General features: G+C 44.2%; 1 protein-coding gene across 7 annotated transcripts in view; it reads left to right on the top strand.

Annotated features, from left to right (window-relative positions):
* The window catches only part of TMEM106A (transmembrane protein 106A), a 46,009-nt gene extending 27,897 nt beyond the window's left edge, over window positions 1-18,112 (top strand). For all 7 annotated transcript variants that reach the window (XM_077252075.1, XM_077252074.1, XM_077252073.1 and 4 more), the window contains 3 exons: window positions 7,410-7,453; window positions 7,573-7,626; window positions 16,785-18,112. In XM_077252075.1, the coding sequence (XP_077108190.1) occupies window positions 7,410-7,453; window positions 7,573-7,626; window positions 16,785-16,884 (198 nt within the window). In that variant the 3' untranslated portion in view covers window positions 16,885-18,112. The remainder of the gene's footprint in view (window positions 1-7,409; window positions 7,454-7,572; window positions 7,627-16,784) is intronic.
* The last annotated feature ends 3,085 nt before the right edge of the window (window positions 18,113-21,197 follow it).

The following is a 21,197-nucleotide window of genomic DNA, read 5'->3' as shown; positions in this document are numbered from 1 at the left end:
ACTGGTGTCCTGAACTAAACTGCTTATTCCAGATACGGAGAACTAATATGTTGTAAATTGGTAGTATTGGGTCCTGTGAGTTTATACCTTTTGCAATGCATGACAATTTCATGCTGGCTTTAGGAGCAGCTGATTGACATTGCATGCTGTGATTTAGTTTGAGACGATGAAAGAAATGGATGTACAACCAAATATAACAGCAACAAGGGTGCTACCACTGCAAAGAACTAATAATGATCAGAAGGAAGGAGAAAACTGTACAGAAAAGGTGCACACTAAGCGATACACATCAATAATTTTTATTAAACACCATGTACCATAACTCTATAACTCCATAATGGAGTGGTCATGGTTTTTAATCACGGCGTAACATGGTATTTAATAACAAATTATGGATGTGATTTACTTTGATCTACAAGTACACACAGATCCTTCTGTAAAAGGGACTTGCCTAGTTTTTCCCTTCTAGAACTTATGATACCTGCATATTATTAATGGCGTGTGCATAACTTTACATTCTCAGTCGCCCATGACAGCACTACCAGAGAGGGGATCCGCCCTTCAGGGACAGGAAACCTATAGGATAAAAGGGCGGTACCTCTCCCCTGCATCAGTTTGGTTTCCTGTCCCTGACGGGGAACCTTCTAGGAATCGGTACCTGAGAACCCGGAGCCGGCCAGTCAGGTTATGGCAGCGGGGAGGTCCCTGTTCCGGCTGGTGCGGTGTCCGAAGCCGCCACTGCTGGGACCGAAGGGTCTGCAGAGTGCACGGGGGGAAGCGCAGCCGCCACTCTGGATAGGAGGCAGGGGCTTCAGGGACCCGGACGCCAGGAAGACAGCGTGCAGATGGGCACTTCCGGTTTCGGGGCGGCGCGTGCGCGTGGTGTACTTAGGGTGCACCAAGATGGCCGCCGCCCCGGATATAGTGCCTTTACATTTCCGGGTCCCGGGCAGTGCGCGCATGCGCAGAAGGAGGAAAAAAAAATGGAGATCAGCGCTTTCCCTGTGACGCAGCCTTGGAGGAGGGGGCTGGTATTGGCGCCATGTTTAAAAAGAGGAGTGAGGCGCAATTCATTGCTGCATGCCGTCCAGAGCCATGGAGGACAGCGATCAGCAGCTCCAGCTGCCGCAGCCACTACAGCCGCAGCAGCAGCGCCACCACCAACGTAAGCCGGATGTACAAAGGAAGAGGTTCTCTGCTGACACTTTCAATACCCGGTCCAGCAGCCATTCTACACAGTGTAGCAAAGGCTCCAGTGTTGTGAACCAGCCGACGCCACCACCTACGGATCTGATACAGGATCCTACACCTCCTCCAGAACCGGTACCTGTGGCTGCGCAAGATGGGTGAGTGATCTCCGTGAAAGTTCACTAGTGTAATGGGGTCCCCTCTTCTCCGTTTATTTTAGGCAAGGAAAAGAACGGGGAGAACTAAACACAGAACCTGCCCACTGTGTGAGAAACCCTTACCGCAGTCCTGGGATAAGAAGTTGTGTGATTCCTGTATAGGACAAGTCCTCTGTGAGGAAACCCCTAACTTTGCCTCTGAATTACGATCCGTAATAAAATCAGAGGTAGAGACAGCATTTAAATCTCTTAAAGGAGGAAGGGTTAAGGAAAAAACACCCATACCCTATTCCCACTCCGATTCCTCTAGTCCTGATTTCGGAGACTCAGATAGACAGGATTCCTCCTCCTCTTCCTCAGATAATGAGAGCGGAGGTCGCCACTGCTTTCCTTTAGATGAAGTCGATGCGCTTGTGAAAGCAGTAAGATCGACCATGGGCGTCCTAGATCCCCGGGCTGACAAGACAGTACAGGTCATAATGTTTGGAGGATTAGGTCAAAAAAAGCGCAGGGTATTTTCTATTGATGAAAACATCCAAGCCTTAATTAAAAGGGAGTGGGAAAAGCCAGAGAGAAAAAACTCGTCAGTACCATCCCTTAAACGGAAATATCCCTTTGAGGAAGATGCTTCGACTTCATGGGATAAGGCCCCTAAACTGGATGTGGCAGTAGCCAAGGCCTCACAAAAATTTGCTTTACCCTTTGAGAACATGGGGACACTGAAGGATCCTCTTGATAAAAGAGCGGATACCTTCCTTAAAGAGGCATGGGAGTCGGCAGGCAGATGCTTAAGGCCGGCAATAGCTGCCGCATGCACTTCTAGATCCCTAATGATTTGGATTGATAATTTGGAAAAACAACTAAGGGATGGCGTATCGAGAAATAAAGTAATAGAATCTATTCCCAAGATTAGAGGGGCGGCAGCCTTTCTCGCAGACTCATCAGCTGACTCTGTTAAACTCACTTCTAAATCAGCAGCCCTATCAAATGCAGCCCGTAGAACCTTATGGTTAAAAAGCTGGCCAGGCGACCTACAAACCAAACAGAAACTTTGCTCAATCCCATGTGAAGGAAAATTTTTGTTTGGGGAGACCCTGGATGATATTTTACAAAAAGCAGGAGACAAGAAAAAAGGGTTCCCCATCGTGGCCGCACCATTTGCTAAACGGCCCTTTCGGAATAGGAAATTTTTCCGGAGACGGCCGCCAAGGGAGCAGAACAGCAGATGGGATGATGGGAAAAGGAGAGATAGGGGCTTCCTTTTTGGTAATTCCCCAAGAGATTAAAAGACCACTAAGTGACACCTCCCCCAGGGTGGGAGGGAGGTTATCTCAATTCCTCCCGGCCTGGGAAAAAATCTCAACCAGTGTCTAGATATTGAAATTGATAAAATCGGGACTTCAAATAGACTTTACTTCCCTTCCTCCCCAAAATTATGTGGTCACCCCGCTAAAATCCTCACCTCAACAACAACAGGCGTTAGAACAGGAAATTATGAAGCTCATAAACAAAGCCGTCATCTAGGAAGTTCCCACAGGGGAAAAAGGAACAGGTTTTTATTCCCCATTGTTCCTGGTTCCAAAACTGGATGGATCCTTCCGCACTATAATAAACTTGAGGAAGCTGAAAAGCTATGTAAAGAACCAAAGGTTCAAAATGAAGTCAATAAAATCAACAATAAAAAAACGGATTGTTTCATGATAGTGTTGGATCTCAGCGACGCGTATTATCACGTCCCCATCCACAAGAACTCCCAGAAATACCTCAGACTAGCAGTAGTCATGGGAGGGAAAGTAAGGGAATATCAATACAGAGCTCTTCCCTTTGGCATATCAGTGGCACCCCGCATATTTACCAAATTGATTGCGGAAATGATGGCCCACCTGAGAGAAAAAGACATTTTGATAATTCCATACTTGGACGACTTTCTGATTGTAAGCAATTCAGCCCAACACTGCCGTCAACAATGCGACAGAGTGATAGAAACTCTAACAGAGTTAGGTTGGCTGATAAATCTTCAGAAATCAAAACTAGAATCGACCAGAGTTGAAGAGTTTTTGGGCCTAACCTTGGACTCAATAACACAGGAATGTCACCTGCCAGACCAGAAAAAACAAAAAATACTCAATCTTGCCTCAAAAGCTCGCTCAAACCCTCGTATGACCCTAAGAAGGGCAATGTCATTGCTGGGGTCCCTTTCTGCCTGCCTCCCAGCAGTCCAGTGGGCACAACTGCACACGAGAAACCTCCAGTGGGACATTCTGAGGAATCCGAATACACTAAGGGGACGTCTAGAAGACCACATCACTCTAAATTCAACCACTATTCATTCCCTAGTTTGGTAGTTGGATCCCAACAACCTATCAAAAGGGGTCCCTTGGGTAATAGAGGTATCTCAAATAGTTACCACAGATGCCAGTCCCACGGGGTGGGGAGCTCACCTGGGCAACAATGTCACTCAGGGAATCTGGAGGGGTCAGGAATACAAAGCTTCCTCAAACCAAAAAGAACTCTGGGCGGTGGGCCGCGCTCTATTATCTTTCCTTCACAACCTATAGGGGCATCATGTCAGGGTGTTTTCGGACAATCAGGTAGTGGTCGCCTACCTGAATCACCAGGGGGGGACCAGAGCTCACACCCTTATGAAGGCCGCTTCCGAAATATTCAGTTTAGCGGAGAACAACTTCCTATCCCTTTCCTCACAACACATAAGAGGAGTAGAAAATCAGAAAGCAGACTTCTTAAGCCATACCCATTTAAGGCAGGGGGAATGGACAAAGCGTCTTCGATCAGATCACAAAGCTTTGGGGGGTCCCTGTAATAGACCTTTTCACCGATGTAAAAAACAGGAAGGTAAAAGAATTTTGTTCTCTAGACGCCAGGGTGGCCCTCGGGCACTGGATGCATTCACGATTCCCTGGACTCAGGGTCTCGCATATGCTTTTCCCCCTCCTATACTTATTCCGGCAGTTCTGCGGAAAATCAGACAGGCAGGGCGAGAATCATCCTAATAGCCCCCTTTTGGCCCAAAAGGACCTGGTTTTCCTGGCTGAGGATGCTATCGGTCACCGATCCCTGGTCCTTCCGGACCTCCTATCACCTCCTATCACAGGGACCGGTGCTCCACCCTCAGTCAGAGAATCTCCACTTGACAGCGTGGAACTTGAGAGGTCACTACTAAAAGGAAGGGGCTTTTCGGATAAATTAGTTTCCACACTATTAAAAAGTAGGAAAACGGTAACCACCAAAATATACGGCAAAACCTGGGAAAAGTTCCTGTCCACCTCTGGGGTGAAATTACAAGATGGGGTCCAAATTCCTAAGGTGTTAGAATTTCTACAAAAAGGTTTAGACCTGGGCCTCTCAGTAAGCACCCTGAAAGTGCAAATAGAAAACATAGCTGCTAATCCATGGGTAACACGGTTTATCAAAGCTGCTATAAGATCAAAACCCATAAACATAAAAAGACTACCAACTTGGGACTTAAACCTAGTCTTGTCAGCTCTAACAGAACCCCCGTTTGAGCCTATAGATTCATTATCCCTTAAAACTTTATCACTTAAAACGGCCCTTCTAACAGCCTTAACATCTGCCCGTAGAATAAGTGATCTACAGGCCCTATCCGCAAAACCTCCCTTTACACAAATCCTGGATGATAGGGTTATCCTGAGAACAGACCCTGCCTATCTACACAAGGTTGCGTCCAAATTTCATAGGTCCCAGGAGATAATCCTTCCTTAATTCTGCCCAAATCCAAAAAATAAGAAAGAGGAAAAATTCCACACACTAGATGTGAGGAGGTGTCTAGCTCAATACTTAGATTCTACCCAGCGGCATAGGAAGGAAGGGTCTCTCTTTGTCTGTTTCCAGGGACCCAGGAAAGGACTCAAAGCCTCCAAGGGCATTATAGCACGCTGGATAACAGATGCGATAGCCTTGGCGTACTCGTCCACAGGAAACACAGTTCCCGAGGGGCTGAAAGCGCACTCTACAAGAGCTATGGCGACCTCCTGGGCTGAAAGGTCGGAGGTATCAATAGACCAAATCTGTAAGGCGGCCACCTGGTCATCACTTTCAACCTTTTTTAGACACTACCATTTAGACCTAGCCTCTTCATCTGACGGAAGAAGGGTTTTGCAGGCTGTGGTCCCTCCCTAAGCAATAATCTCTGCAATTCTCTCTGGTAGTGCTGTCATGGGCGACTGAGAAAAGCATAGTTACGTACCGATAACGGTATTTCTCAGAGCCCATGACAGCACCTGCTTATTCCCCCCCTCATCACGTGTGCGGTGAGCACTTTTATTTAAATGAAGTGTGTTTTCTAATATAGACACGGTGTATACCTGATAAGTAATATATTAAAAGTGTATATTTTTCTTGTTGTCACTAACCTGGAGGACCTCCGATGCTCTGTAAACCAAACTGATGCAGGGGAGAGGTACCGCCCTGTTATCCTATAGGTTTCCTGTCCCTGAAGGGCGGATCCCCTCTCTGGTAGTGCTGTCATGGGCTCTGAAAAATACCGTTATCGGTAAGTAACTATGCTTTTTCTCCACATTGAACCTCATCTGCCAAGTGCATCCTAAACATGACAGGTCCAGTCATTCGGCATGAGTTCTTTTAACGCTCTAATTGAAATCTTGGATATCATATTCAGGAAAGCAAAGAACATGGTCAGAGGTTGTTTGTAATCAGTTTTGGAAAAGCTGAAAGGGGTTGTCCTATTTCCTTTTACTTTTCTAAAGTGTTGAAAGTGGCAGTTCAGTAGAGTTGAAGTTGCTCTGATCAATTGTTGGGGTTAGGTCAGGTGACAATGGTGTTGGGTTTGTAGTTTCAGCTTCATGTAGGAAACGGCGCCACTCCACTGCTTTGCACTCTGTAGCTCATTCCAGGGATTCTCGTTCAGACTGTAGACTTCTCCAAAAGACATGCCAACAAAGTAAAAATGTAGGGATGTCTGTGCTGATGTCCCTGTGCCAGGGCAGTTGATTTGGAGGCACGGCAACATGTGACTTCAGATACTTCAGCAGAGCACTTCACCCCATGCACTAGCAGTTATGCAACCAATAGGCACAGCTCAGGACTGGGAGGCCAAAACGCATTAAAGCAAATTTTACTGACCAGTCACTTGGGACACAACGCCAAGTAAAACGCTAAAACAAGACAATCCCTATAACCCTTTAACGACATTGAATGTACTGGTACGTCCAATGCTGTCTCCCTATCTTGATGCGTGCTCCTCTTCTTTGCCAGCAGATGATGTCTATTATTCAGTTATCATCTGCATCTAACAGCCGTGCGTGTTATGGAGCTTCGCCTGCAGTTGTTAAATGCTGCTGTGAATCTGTGACAATGGCATTTACAGGGTGCCTCCTGGGAGGTGGGCTGTTCTTACCCCCATGTCAGCACCCGTCACTCCCGCATGACAGCTTGGAGTCTGCTGTAGAATACTTTGCCTTTTATGCTGTTACTGCTATGAAAGCCAGCATGTCTGGCGTTCATAGGAGACCATGATTTTCGCTGTATACTGTGATATTGCTGTTTAACAGCGCAAGTGATCAGATGATTGCAGGTTTTAAGGGAACCTAAAAATATAATGAAAAGTGGAAGGAAAAATATGTGAAATTTTCTAATAATAATAATCTTTATATAGCACCAACATATTCCGCAGCGCTTATTATTATTATTATTAAAACGTTGGATTCAAGAATTGTTTTTTTTCTTTTTTTTTGGCTGCTGCAAAAGCTCAAGCAATACAGTGAGATGGATCAAAACATTGTATCTACCCCAAAATGGTAATATTGATTAATAAAAAATAAGATAATAAAAAAAGCTCTTATAATACTTTGTTGACATAAAAAGGTATGGCTTTTGGAATAAAGGGAGGTAAAAACTATAACGTGAAAAGAGATCCATGCACAAGTGAAGAGCGTGCAATATGTTCTCAGCTTTCTCTGGTCTTCTAGTAGATAATTTGACACCCACAGGTTCCTGAAAAAAAGTTGAGGACTGTTAAGTGAACTGTAACTTTCTATGGCTAATTCCAGTTATCTTTTCTAACAGATCTTTTATACTGTAGAGAGTCAAGTCCATGATGTCAGCACATAGTAAGTCAAAGAATGACACATTTCCACATACATTCATTGATTACTTGAACTTTGTTTACTTTTGTTTTGTTTTTGTTTTTTCCTGTCTTTGTACTAAACACCATTCCCTTTAATTTCAGTGATGTTTGCACCTGGAAACAAATACACGTTCACAACATTCTGCTACATGTGCAGTAAGTACACAGTGCTAATCATAAACTAAATAAAACACTCCTCCCACTGAAATGGTTTGATCTGAAAAAAAAAAAAAGATACATAATTTGTATCAATGTCCATAACTACTGATGCAATAAAAAATGCATTATTTATACTGCATGGTGAACAGCATGGGGGGGGGGGACCTGCAGAATTGCTGAAATCCACAAAAAATGGAATGAAAAGGTTATCAGGGTATTTTCTATTTGATTCTTCGATTTTTTATTTTTTTTTTTTTTTTTTTTTTTAATTTATCTGTTACATTTTTTTTATATCAAATAAACGCCATACAGTTTCCGAAATATGGGCCTATGTAGTACTAATTATTCTTGGCTTTACCAATTGGGAGGTGTCCTCCTTCCTCAGCCCCGTTTGTCGCTTAAATTCCTTAATAGGATCCCTTTTTAGAGTAGACTTTTGATACAGGCAACAATTTGAATAAACATGGGTAGAAATTTTTAACGTGCTCCTCTCGCTATTTGTTTTATGTCAGATGTTTTAAGTGTTTGATCCTGTGAAGCTTAGCGGAGGATCCTTAGTTTTTTTTAGCTATCACCTCCAATGGTCACTGTTCCACTGATTCTGGAACTTTGTTTTTTTTTTCTTTTTCTGTGCCCCTCCATTCTAAAGTTATGGCCCCCAGTAATTATATTTCACATTTTCCCTTCAACCAACTGAATATTTATCACAGAACTAGTCTGTGAGCATTTTTTGTGGAATACTCCCAAATTGTTTCTTTATTGACAACTTTGGAACAAAGGGACAAAAGCAAGACAGAAAAATCCCTTTTCCAGTACAGTTTAGTGGTTGTAGAGCGCATGTTGACTAGAGTCGTGACTGCCCCCCCACAGCAGCATATTGTTGGCAGGAGCAGTTTTGCAGAGGCTTCACTAGAGCTGGAGAGGGTGAGCACTTGGCATTTCAAATTTCTTAAACCTGTAGGCTTGCAAATATTGCAAAAGGGGAAAATGCCTTTAATTCTTGTTAGTGATTCCCATCAACATTTCAGAAGCTGGTTTTAAAGTAATTTTAAGTTGCCATGTTGTGAGTGTTTCGAATTGACCAGATGGCTGCAAAGTTTCTTAGCACTTCCTTTACCCTGTTAAGCATTTTCATTTCTGCTTTGTTTGAACCACAACATTGTTTTTTCCAATAAACAGGTGTAGATCTCAAGTTGAGAAATTTGGTATCCAGTAATGACCTTGCCTGTAGAATAACTACATAATTAATAAATAAAAACAGTATTAATGTGTCTGGGGGCTAACTTTTACCCAAATGTATATTAAGCAAGAAATGTTTAGAAGCTGAACAGCACCAAACACATATTTCTGCAAATAACCTAAATAATTGGCTTTAAAGTAGAAACATTCATATACTTACACTATGCGTCAGCACACTGCGATTTAATAACTACATGAACTCCACTATTGTTGCACACGTTTAGAAATGTAAGGAACTTGGTGTTTTTCATCAAAAAAGCCATCCAACTACATCAAGGTGTAGTTGAATATGGATGGTCCCTATTGGGGATGGGCAGACCCATTGATGTTCTAGTCAGCTTAATAAAAAAAAAAAAAAATGGACACCTGAACCCCATTCAAGTGAATAGGAGGTCCAAACATCTGGCGGTTCCCACACTGTCCTCTGCGTGACAGCATGGGAAACACTGGCTTTCTGAATTCAAAGCCGCTGAGGGTTCCCACGCTGTCACACAGAGGGCAGCATGTGAGCCAGTGGCTGTGACCGGCAGTGAAAAGGTTATGGTCGGTCAGGCATCGGCGTCACCTGCTCTTGATGATGGCAATGAGTAGAAAATTAGTATAAATTTCTCACACTGCGAGCAGTGACATTAGTAAGGTTATCTCAGTTCATCGGCTGTGAACTGCGGTAATCTCACGGCTGTCAGCGCTCTTCCAGATTCACACGCCACTGTCAGTATGTTCCAGCGGCTCTGTTGAAGGGTCACATTACTGATGTGACTGCTCAGCACTGCATCTGGATGTAACCGAGTCTGAGATCTACGTGGAATGAACGTATGGCGGACCCCTTTGCGTTATTTTATTTTTTAAAGGTAATCGATAAATGAGGGTCTGCAATGTTACAGTTACGCTTTAACAAGTGTGTGTGTGTGTGTGTTGCTTTTAGATACGGGGTTAGAAATGGGAATGTCTTATAGAGTCCTCTCCATTACTTGGGCTTGATGTCAGCAGACATTACACAGCTGACATCAACCCCAAAATATTACACCGATTGCCAACGCACGAGGGAAAGCTGGAAGAGCCAGGCAAAGCGTCAGAATTGGTGCATCTAATGAATGTGCCACTTCTGGGGTGGCTGCGGTCTATTTTTAAGTTGGGGAAGGCTGTGTGTCAATGGACCTTCCCAGCCTAAGAATACCAGCCCCAGCGGTCTGCTTTACCTTGAACGGGACTCCATGCTGTTGTTGTGTTTTTTTAATTATTTATTTTTGTAATTTAAAAGAAAAAAACTGTGAGGGCCCCTCTATTTTTCATAACCACGAAAGCTAAGACAGACAGCTGAGTGGCTGCAGCATGCCACTGTCTGCTTTACATGTGCTTGTTATCAAAGCTAGAGGGGACCCCACATTTTTACTTTATATATTTTTTTTTAACATACTGCATTGGGTTGGAAGTGCCCACTCAGGAAATGCTTGTTGATTGGCTGTGCTGCAGCATTTCAACAAGGTTTATTTGGACTGCTAAACCCGAACAGTAACACGGGCTTCCGGGAGAAGTCGGTGTTCAGTACGGCCCCGAACTCTGGTTTGCCCATCACCTATCAATCCTACCTCTCCATGTGCCAAACCATGCCTCATCTACACATCCTTCCCAGACAAAGTTTTAATTGTGAGCTACACCTGGTTTCCAGTCACCTCCCCATTCAGATGAGGCCTGGTTTGGAAAATGGAGAGGTAGGACCTATGTGATAGGGACCGTCCTTAATTAGGCACAACTTGAGTGCTTTTGCACTCTTTGAAAAAGCGCTACCAAAGTACCTTACGTTTTTACTGTTTGCAGCAACAGTCGAGTTCATGTGCTCATTATTTGCAGTGTGTTGAGGCATCGTGTTTGTATATTGGTATACATATGCATATTGCATATGTATATTGGTCACATAGCGTATTCATCAACCTGTACAGTAATTTAATGCTAAAGGTGTACAAGCCTTTTTTTTACATTTTTTTAATTAAATGCATGCATATACAGCGTCATATGGCATGAACAGCTTCATAAATCATCCAGATAATAGTTCTATAAGGTTTATGCAAGCATCCAAAGAGGTCTATGGGTTAATGCCTACATTCCAGTTAATCTAAAGGTACCTTCACACTAAGCGACGCTGCAGCGATACAGACAACGATGCCGATCGCTGCAGCGTCGCTGTTTAGTCGTTGTGTGGTCGCTGGAGAGCTGTCACACAGACGGCTCTCCAGCGACCAACGATACCGAAGTCCCCTGGTCCCCCTCGCCTCCTTAGTTGGTTTCCTGTTCCTATGGGAACCTGCAGAGGAAAAGATACCCGGACCGGCATGCCGCCTCTGTGGTGTCTGTGAGAACGGCAGGGGCTGCGGCGGCAGAAGCAGCGTTGGGGGAGCCCTGCCGCTCAGTCTTCCCCGTCATCTGGCAGTGGATGGCTTGAGGCCAGGGTCCGGGAGGGGCTGCCCTGGCTCACGTGGGAGCACGGTGCAGTCGGAGTGGCTGGCACTCATCCTGGAGGGAGCAGGGTGCGGGCATCGGCTGCCCTGCTCCTTCGCTGGGCCTTGCTTCCGAGTTTCGGACCCGTAGGTGCGCAATGGCCAGTAAGTGCTCCTGTCCCTGAAATGGCCAGGGATTACTTCCAGGGGACCGGGGAGATGTGTCTCAGGTGGATCAATGGCGGTATGTATAAATCCGGTGGTGTCCTGCTGCTGGTGTGCCCCAAAGATGTCCTCTCCAGGAGACTCCGAGGTGCACCCACAGGTGGTGGAAGTGCTGGTTCACTGCAAGTCCAAGAGCAGCAGTGGGCGACTCCACTGAGAAGAGTGCAAGGGGTCCATGCAGTCTACAACATGCCATGCCTCCGCCTCCAGAACCGGTACCATATTCACAAGCTTCACTGGGTGTGTGTTATATGACTCTGCCTGTTAAGCTGATTACCCCTTCTTTCTGTATGTCCCCTATTAGGCTACAAAAACTAGAAAGACTAAACACAGAGAATGTGCCTTGTGCTTGCAGCCCCTTCCAGACTCCTATGTTAAGAGACTGTGTCAAAATTGTATCAGCTAGACTCTAGAGGAGGAATCATCTGTCAGGTCCGCGGATATAAAGGCAATGACTTGGAAGGAGCTCCAATCCCTTAAAGACTCGGGTAAAGCTAAGAAACATAAGACCAGTACAAGGAGTTCTACCCCCGTCTCTAGCCCCTCTTCTGTTGGTGACTGGGTTAGGTCCACTGGTTCCTCTCATTCAACATCATCATCTGATGAGGAAGAACGTTCCTGTTTCCCTGTAGAGAGTATTGATAACCTTGTAAAATCGGTTAGAGGTAACATGGGAATTTCATAGGCAAAAGAGGCTAGATCCACGCAGGAGATCATGTTTGCGGGCCTCTCGCAAAGAAAGAAGCGGACATTTCTGGTGATCACTGCAGTGAAAGACTTGATCGAGAAGGAGTAGGAGAAGCAGGGGCAGCGAGGATTCCTTCCTTCAGCTTCTAAGAGGAGGTATCCTTTTGATGATGAGGATTTGACAACTTGGTCCAAAGTTACTAAGGTGGATGCTGCGGTGGCTTCAACTTCAAAACGTTCCACCCTGCCTGTAGATGACTCCGGCTTTTTATCTGACCCCCTAGACCGCAAAGCAGTCATGGGAATCCTGTACTAGGGCCTTTAGACCGGCTATTTCTAGCACATGTACAGCAAGAGCAGTGGTTTTCATGGCTCAGAGCCATGTCCATATCCGACCCCTGGATCCTCCCATCAGATCCAGGCCTGCTCTGGTGTGGAACTTGAGGCAGTTGTTAAAATTAAGAGGGTTTTCTGACAACTTAATTAGCACCCTTCTGCAGAGTAGGAAGGATTCCACGACGAAGACATACAGTAGTGTGTGGAGAAAATTCCTTGATTTTCATACTGGGCCCTTCTCTAATGAGGTTCAAATTGCTGCAATTCTTGAGTTTCTGCATTGAGATAGGGAGCTGGGTCTTTCAGTTAACACATTAAAGGTTCAGATTTCAGCTTTGGGAGCCCTATATAGTCATAATATTGCGGAGGATAGATGGGTTGCATGGTTTATTACAGCATGTGAGCGTAGCGAGCGACTCTGTACACATTGCTCGTTTGCCCTCTTGGGACTTGAACCTGGTCCTCAATGTCCTGACGAGTCCTACATTTGAACATTTAGAGTCTGTCTCTTTAAAGTACATATGATTAAAAGCTGCTCTGTTAGTTGTCTTGACATCGGCTAGAAGAGTCAGTGATATACAGGCTCTATCTATTGACCCTCCTTTCATGTTAGTATTTCCTGATAGGATCGTGCTAAAGCTAGACCCTTCCTACCTTCCTAAGGTAGCAACCAGATTTCATAGAAGTCAGGAGATTTTACTTCTTTGATAACCCTTCTCCTCCCTAGGAATAGAGATTCCACACCTTAGATGTGAGGAGTGCTGTCCTGAGTTACATAGACAGAACTCATCCCTGGAGGCAGAGTAGTGCTCGGTTTGTGTCCTTTCAGAGCCACAGGAAAGGGTTTGGAGTCACAAAGAGCACTTTATCACGATGGATCAGAGATGCAATCTGTCTGGCCTACTCGGCAAAAAATGAAATTCCTCCGGATGGAATAAGGGCACATTCGGCACGGGCATCCTCCTAGGCTGAGAAGACGGACGCCTCAACTGATCTGATATGTAAGGCTGCAACATGGTCTTCACCATCTACCTTTTACAACCACTATAGGCTTGATTTGTCATCGTCCTCTGACTTGGTTTTTGGGAGATCTGTCCTCAATACGGTGGTACCTCCCAGGTGATGGTTCTCTGAAAGTCTCTTAGTGAGTGCTGTCGTGGTGAGAATAAAAAAACCGGATTACTTACTGGTAATTGTATTTTATGGAGTCCAAGACAGCACCCACTCACTTCCCTCCCTTAGTGGCACACAATAGAGATGTGTATGTAATTCACTCTGGGCGGTGGTAGTATATATTTAGGTATATGTTTATACATGTTGAGTAGTTGTTATGAAGATGTTCTGTTTTCTTGGCGGTTCCTCTTGTACTCTGTAATCCAACTGAGGAGACGAGGGGACCTCCCCTTTTATCTGTAGGTTTCCTGTCCCTAGGGGAGGATCCCCTCTCTCAGTGGGTACTGTCGTGGACTACATAAAATACAATTACTGGTAAGTAATCTGGTTTATCCCTGATAATCTAGGTAAGAAAAAATGGAGAGTTATCTTATGTATTGAAGAGCTGGCCAAGATGGCTGTCAGCTGAATGATCGGACAAAGTATTTTTTCCGATCGACATATAATGTGTATGGGGACCTTTAAAGGTAATATGTCTGCAGATTTTTGCTATTTAACCTGAGAGTAGCATAACATAGGGCAAAAGACCTTGATTCCAGCAATATATCACTTATTAGACTGTGTATTGTAGTTTTAATGCAATCAGCATTTTATCAGCAGGAGATTACCACTGCCAGAACTACTTCTCAAGTGCAGAGCAGTCTGGCTAACATATGTAACCCCGCTCACACCCCTGACGGGCAACTTCCTCTGTACACACTATACACTTTCTATTGTGTGCAAGCTGTCAATCTGGTGTGAGCGGGGTTATATACAGAGCAGATGACTTGGCTCTGCCACATCTACAGTGGGTACGAAAAGTATTCAGACCCCTTTAAATTTTTCACTCTTTGTTTCATTGCAGCCATTTGATAAATTCAAAAAAGGGTTTTTTTCTCATTAATGTACACTCTGTACCCCATCTTGACTGAAAAAAACAAATGTAGAAATTTTTGCAAATTTAATAAAAAAGAAACTGAAATATCACATTGTCATAAGTATTCAGACCCTTTGCTAGGATATTCATATTTAAGTCTCATGCTGTAGATTTCCTTGTGATCCTCCTTGAGATGGTTCTACTCCTTCATTGCAGTCCAGCTGTGTTTAATTAAACTGATAGACTTGATTTGGAAAGGCACACCCCTCACAGCTCACAGTGCATGTTAGACCAAATGAGAATCATGAGGTCAAAGCAACTAGCCAAGGAGCTCATAGGCAGAGTTATGGCAAGGCACAGATCTGGCCAAGGTTACAACAGAATTTCTTCAGTACTCAAGGTTCCTAAGAGCAGTGACCTCCACCAAACTCAGCGATCATGGGAGAAGAGCATTGGTGAGAGCGGTAAAGAAGAACCCCAGAGATGAAGTAGGGAGATGGGAGAAAGTTCCACAAAATCAACTATCACTGCAGCCCTCCACCAGTCGGGCCTGTATGGCAGAGTGGCCCGATGGAAGCCTCTCCTCAGTGCAAGACATATGAATGCCACAATCCCAGCAGTGAAACATGGTGATGCAATGGGGGTGTTTTTCAGCTGCAGGGACAGGACGACTGGTTGCCATTGAAGGAAACATGAGTGCGGCCAAGTACAGAGATATCCTGGATGAAAACCTCTTCCAGAGTGCTCTGGACATCAGACTTGGCCGAAGGTTCACCTTCCAACAAGACAATGGCCCTAATCACACAGCTAAAATAACAAAGGAGTGGCTTCGGAACAACTCTGTGACCATTCTTGACTGGCCCAGCCAGAGCCCTGACCTAAACCCAACTGAGCAACTCTGGAGAGACCTGAAAATGGCTGTCCACCAACATTCACCATCCAACCTGACGGAACTGGAGAGGATCTGCAAGGAAGAATGGCAGAGGATCCCAAAATCCAGGTGTGAAAAACTTGTAGCATCATTCCCAAGAAGACTCATAGCTGTACTAGCTCAAAAAGGGTGCTTCTACTCAATACTGAGCAAAGGCTCTGAATACTTATGACCATGTGATATTTCAGTTTTTCTTTTTTTAATAAATTTGCACAAATTTTTACATTTGTTTTCTTTCAGTTAAGATGGGGTGCAGAGTGTACATTAATGAGAAAAAAATGAACTTTTTTGAATTTACCAAATGGCCGCAATGAAACAAAGAGTGAAAACTTTAAAGGGGTATGAATATTTTCCGTACCCACTGTACATCAGACAATACAGGTATTCTGAGAACTAGACCAAGCATCCTAATAAGTGACACATCCCTGGAATCTTGCTTTTTTGCCCTATATTGTGCTGCTTCGATTATATAGCAAAAACCTTCAGACAGATTCAGTTTCTGGAATAAAAAGGTGTACACTGCTCAAAAAAGTAAAGGGAACACTTAAACAACAGAATATAACTCCAAGTAAATCAAACTTCTATGAAATGAAACTGTCCACTTAGGAAGCAACACTGACAATCAATTTCACATGGTGTTGTGCAAATAGAATAGACAACAGAGGGAAATTATTGGCAATTATCAAGGCACACTCAATAAAGGAGTGGTTCTGCAGGTGGGGACCACAGACCACATCTCAGTACCAATGCTTTCTGGCTGATGTTTTGGTTACTTTTGAATGTTGGTTGTGCTTTCATACTTGTGGTAGCATGAGACGGACTCTACAACCCACACAAGTGGCTCAGGTAGTGCAGCTCATCCAGGATGGCACATCAATGCGAGCTGTGGAAAGGTGGTTTGCTGTGTCTGTCAGCGTAGTGTCCAGAGTCTGGAGGCCAGAGGTAGCCTGACTGCCATTAGGTAACGAGGTGAGATCCTCAGACCCCTTGTGAGACCATATGCTGTTGCGGTTGGCCCTGGGTGCCTCTTAATGCAGGACAGTGCCAGACCTCATGGGGCTGGAGTGTGTCAGGAAGGAAGGCATTTAGCTGCATCAGCTTTTACCCTTCGCCTTGTCATGGTCATGGGTTGTGATTTTCATTACGTGACCACATTATATCCTGTTGTGGACAAATTGACCCTTGTACATTCACACAGCAGCTAGAAGCAATTATGAGTAAGGAATACGTTGAAATGTTTAATACCAAATCTAATTGCTGTTCTCCTTCTCAGGGGTTCCTTGAACTGTTCCTACCTTGGACATCTGGAGCAGATACCATTCGATGGTTATGAGTACCTGGATTGTCACAGCAACTCTTCAGTCCCTCACTAAATTCTTCTATAGAATGGTATAAGATTAGTGGTAAACTCGTGTATTGACACACGCTAGCGGTAAAGAATTCCAGCAAAATGGATGGTGTTGAAGCTGTTCAACCACAAGTTTATTCTATTTTCCACTGACTTAATACTGCTGCTGATTGATGTATAGTTGATGTGCTGTGCAGAGCATCAACAATGGCACCAAAGTATGGGAGGCCTCCTACACATCTGATTGATTTACTGACTTTTATCTAATAGGTATCAAAGGAACCCTCCGTTCTGTATAGGGGATGGGGGGTTCTATGAATAGCTGCCACACTTGGTGTGGGGTATTTTAAAAAATAAAAACCACTTTCCTTCAAAATAATGGCCACAACACCTATTTGTGAATAACTGACCAAATTGGGCAAGGTGGGTCAACTACTTAATGGATATGGGGATCTCTGAATTCTCTTCTGACATATGTTTGGGAAAGAAGGATTTGAGAGCTTGAATTGAAATATCCAAGCCCTCAGGTGAGGAGCCTTTGCCTGAGGCATCTAGCAGCAGCTATCTCCCCTCTGTCCCCATTATGACCTGTCATGTCCATTTAGGGGGTGGGAGGAATAGCTACTGTATAAGCCAAAAGAACAATCCACTGGCAGCTATTGAAGGTGTATTCCACAGTCGGTGGGACTTATTGTGCTCTGAGTTACAGGGTCACAACTATTTTTGCTATTCTTGTCAAGGAGTAAAGCATGCACAAAATATGCCACTGATATGTATTGTTTCCTATAGGGATACCTTCCATTTTAAAGGTAAAGAAATCACGGATGATCCTCTAATACCTTTTATCATTTATGAATTGTGAGTGCTAGCTGCAGATCGACATGTTTTTATTGAATTTCAGCATTTTCATGATTTGTGGTTTTTCAAGTTTATGAAGGAATTCTTATTTTCATACCAAGGGACTGTAGTCTGTGTATTTTCTTACAGTATTGGAGCTGGCGCTCTCCAAATTCATCATTCGGGCCCTGCCACCTATACAGTTTGTGCCAACAGTATTTCCTTGGGATATAGTATTGGTTAATCGTAGTGCTAGCGGTTGGTGGATGGTCCCATTAGATCACTCAGGCCATCTACTTTGGTGACATTTTCTTCCTTTTTCAATAAATGATTGTTACATCTGTAAGAAAATGGTAATTACTACTGAAATGTAATTTTATTTAATTTGATTCCAATAAAGTTGCATTTTATTTCTACCTGAAGTGATTCTTGTTCATGTGAAAGATTTGTACAATATAATTAAAGTTCTTTATTTTTGCTTTGTTGGCTAGCCATGAATCTTTCCCAGAGCCGATCCCTCCACAATGTAAATGTTCCCTGGGTGGTTCTTATAGAGGTGGCAAAGATAGAAACCACAACTGGTTCCAGATACTGAAGTGGGTGTAAAGGCCAACATTTAGGAGGGTCTGTACGTGATCAAAAACTTACTTGGTTTTCAATATTTTTACTTATCTTTATTTTCCATATTTAGTCATTTACCGTAAGTTACTTCATATTAACTTTCAAAGAACTTTTATCTCTCATATAAAACGGTAGCACATCACTTTGATATCTCACTATGATTGGTTAGGGTCTGACTTTTAGGATCCAATCCTCAGATAAAATGGTAAGCAGCATGGGTGAATAGGGTGGCTTCAGTGTACAGCACAGGCCTGGGGAGCTGATATTCCAGGAAAAAATAAAAAATGTATTTACAGGATCCATGAGAGTCAGACCCACATGATTAAGTGGTGTCCTATCCTAGTAATATGTCAACTGTTAGGATATGTGCAGACGATCCTTAAACGCTGCGGGTTGGACACTGCGTACCTGTATAGCGTCCAATGTGCAGCGGCCAGATGTTACAGCATAGTGGATGAGATTTCAAGAAATCCCATGCCCACTATGCATCCACAGATGCCAGCGGCTCACCTGCGGAGACTAACGTGCGACACGTCTCTCCAGACCGCAGCACGTCAATTTGTCTGCAAGAGAAATTTCACCAATACAATGTATTGGACGTGGTGAATACTCACAGTTCAGTGAACACGTGTGGATTTATCTGCGCTCAATGAATGGCAGCGGTTTGGACGCAGCAAACATGCACTGCATTCACAGCGCTGCCACCTCTGGATCGTCTGCACATATTTTCAGAGGGGTAATGCTTTATAAAACATGTATTGTACTGATGTTAACCACTAGAGGGCAGCACAGTACTTACGATCAGTTTCACAACCATTTTCGTCCTAGGCTACTTTGTTCGATGTAGCAATGCCAAATGCTGCAATAACTCCTAAAGCCGTGTTTTATTTAGCAGTGTTTTATTTTGCTGCTCTTATTTGGATAATGAGGGTCCCTGCGTCTTATTTAACACTTGAGAGAAAAAGGATTAAGATGATCATACGTAAGAGCAGCTTTCCAAATTGTAGATTCAGAAAATTACATACAGTCAAGCTTTTCATATCTCTTATAATTTAGGATGGAGAGGGTCACATTCATGCAAAGCGTCTTCAGAGTAGTAAACAGAGCAGTTGCAGTTACAGGCTGCATGTGGCCCATGTGGTAGGCAGTGCACCCCGGATTTTTCTCCACGGTCTCTAGAGCTATGGTTGCAATAAAAACTATTTAAGGCTACGTTCACATTTGCGGTGTGCGCCGCAGCGTCGCCGCATGCGTCATGCGCCCCTATATTTAACATGGGGGCGCATGGACATGCGGTGCACTTGCGTTTTGCGCCGCATGCGTCACTGCGGCGCCCGCGTCTGGGCGCAGAGGACGCAGCAAGTTGCATTTTTGCTGCGTCCAAAATCAATAGAAAAAAGGACGCATGCGGCGCAAAACGCAGCGTTGTGCATGCGTTTTGCCGCGTTTTTGTTTGCGTTGTGCGTTGCGGCGCCGACGCTGCGGCGCACAACGCAAATGTGAACGTAGCCTAACCTCTACTGCAATTTAGGTTTGTTAGAAAAATGTACAAACTTTTGATTGCAGTAAACCAATGAAAGCAGAACAATATACACACTTCAACACAACTAATAGAAATACCAACTATAACGATTGCTTTCTTCAAATTTACCACAAAATGCCAGGTTTAATGACTACTGCAGAATTATTCAGCTCCTCCATGGCAATCATCTCCTGCACTTAGCAGAGCACATCTCTAGCTGTTATGAGCTGCTGCAAACATAATACAAAGACATCCAGGGTCGCACTGGGGTGTCTGGGGCCCACAGGGGAAATTGAACACAGGCGGCTCCTGCACGTCTACTGTGTGCACACCATAACTGGGATGTACAATTACAGTAGTTTGCCTTAAAGGGTTTTTTGATGAAGGCAAGTTATCACCGATCCACAGGTTAGGTAAGCAATAACTTATTGATCGGTGGAATCTAACCATTGGAAAACGCACCGATCGGAATAAAGGTACCTTCACACTCAGCAACTTTACAACGACAACGATCCGTGACGTTACAGCGTCCTGGATAGCGATCTCGTTGAGTTTGACAGCAGCGATCTGGATCCCGCTGTGATATCGCTGGTCGGAGCTAGAAGTCCAGAACTTTATTTGGTCGTCAGATCGGCGTGTATCGTCATGTTTGACAGCAAAAGCAACGATGTCAGCAATGTTTTACATGGAGCTAACGACCTGTGAGAACGATAAGTGAGTCGCCGTTACGTCACTGGATCGCTCCTGCATCGTTCTGGAGCTGCTGTGTTTGATGTCTCTACAGCGACCTAAACAGCGACGCTGCAGCGATCGGCTCGTTGTCTATAACGCTGCAGTGTCGCTGAGTGTGACGGTACCTTTATGGAGAACTTTTATCCCTGACAGGACACCCTGCCGTGTATTGTAAAGTCTCAGCAGGATCTGACAGGATAGAGATGGCTTACACACAGTAAATACACGTAGAATAGGTAGATATACAGATGTCTGTGATGTATACAATTAGTGCAGTGTGTGCGCAGCTGAAAAAAATGTTGTGGGCTCCCACGTAATTTTTTTAACCAGCAGAGGGAAAGCTGATGTTTATAGCCTGGGAAGGGGGTAATACCCATGGAGCTTCCCAGCTATTAACCCCTTCACCCCCAAGGGTGGTTTGCACGTTAATGACCGGGCCAATTTTTACAATTCTGACCACTGTCCCTTTATGAGGTTATAACTCTGGAACGCTTCAACGGATCCCAGTGATTCTGACATTGTTTTCTCGTGACATATTGTACTTCATGATAGTGGTAAAAATTCTGTGATAGTACCTGCGTTTATTTGTGAAAAAAATGGAAATTTGGCGAAAATTTTGAAAATTT

The sequence above is a fragment of the Ranitomeya variabilis genome, chromosome 4, assembly GCF_051348905.1.
Source record: "Ranitomeya variabilis isolate aRanVar5 chromosome 4, aRanVar5.hap1, whole genome shotgun sequence".
NCBI classification, from domain to species: domain Eukaryota; kingdom Metazoa; phylum Chordata; class Amphibia; order Anura; family Dendrobatidae; genus Ranitomeya; species Ranitomeya variabilis.
This window is presented reverse-complemented; position numbering and strand designations above follow the sequence as displayed.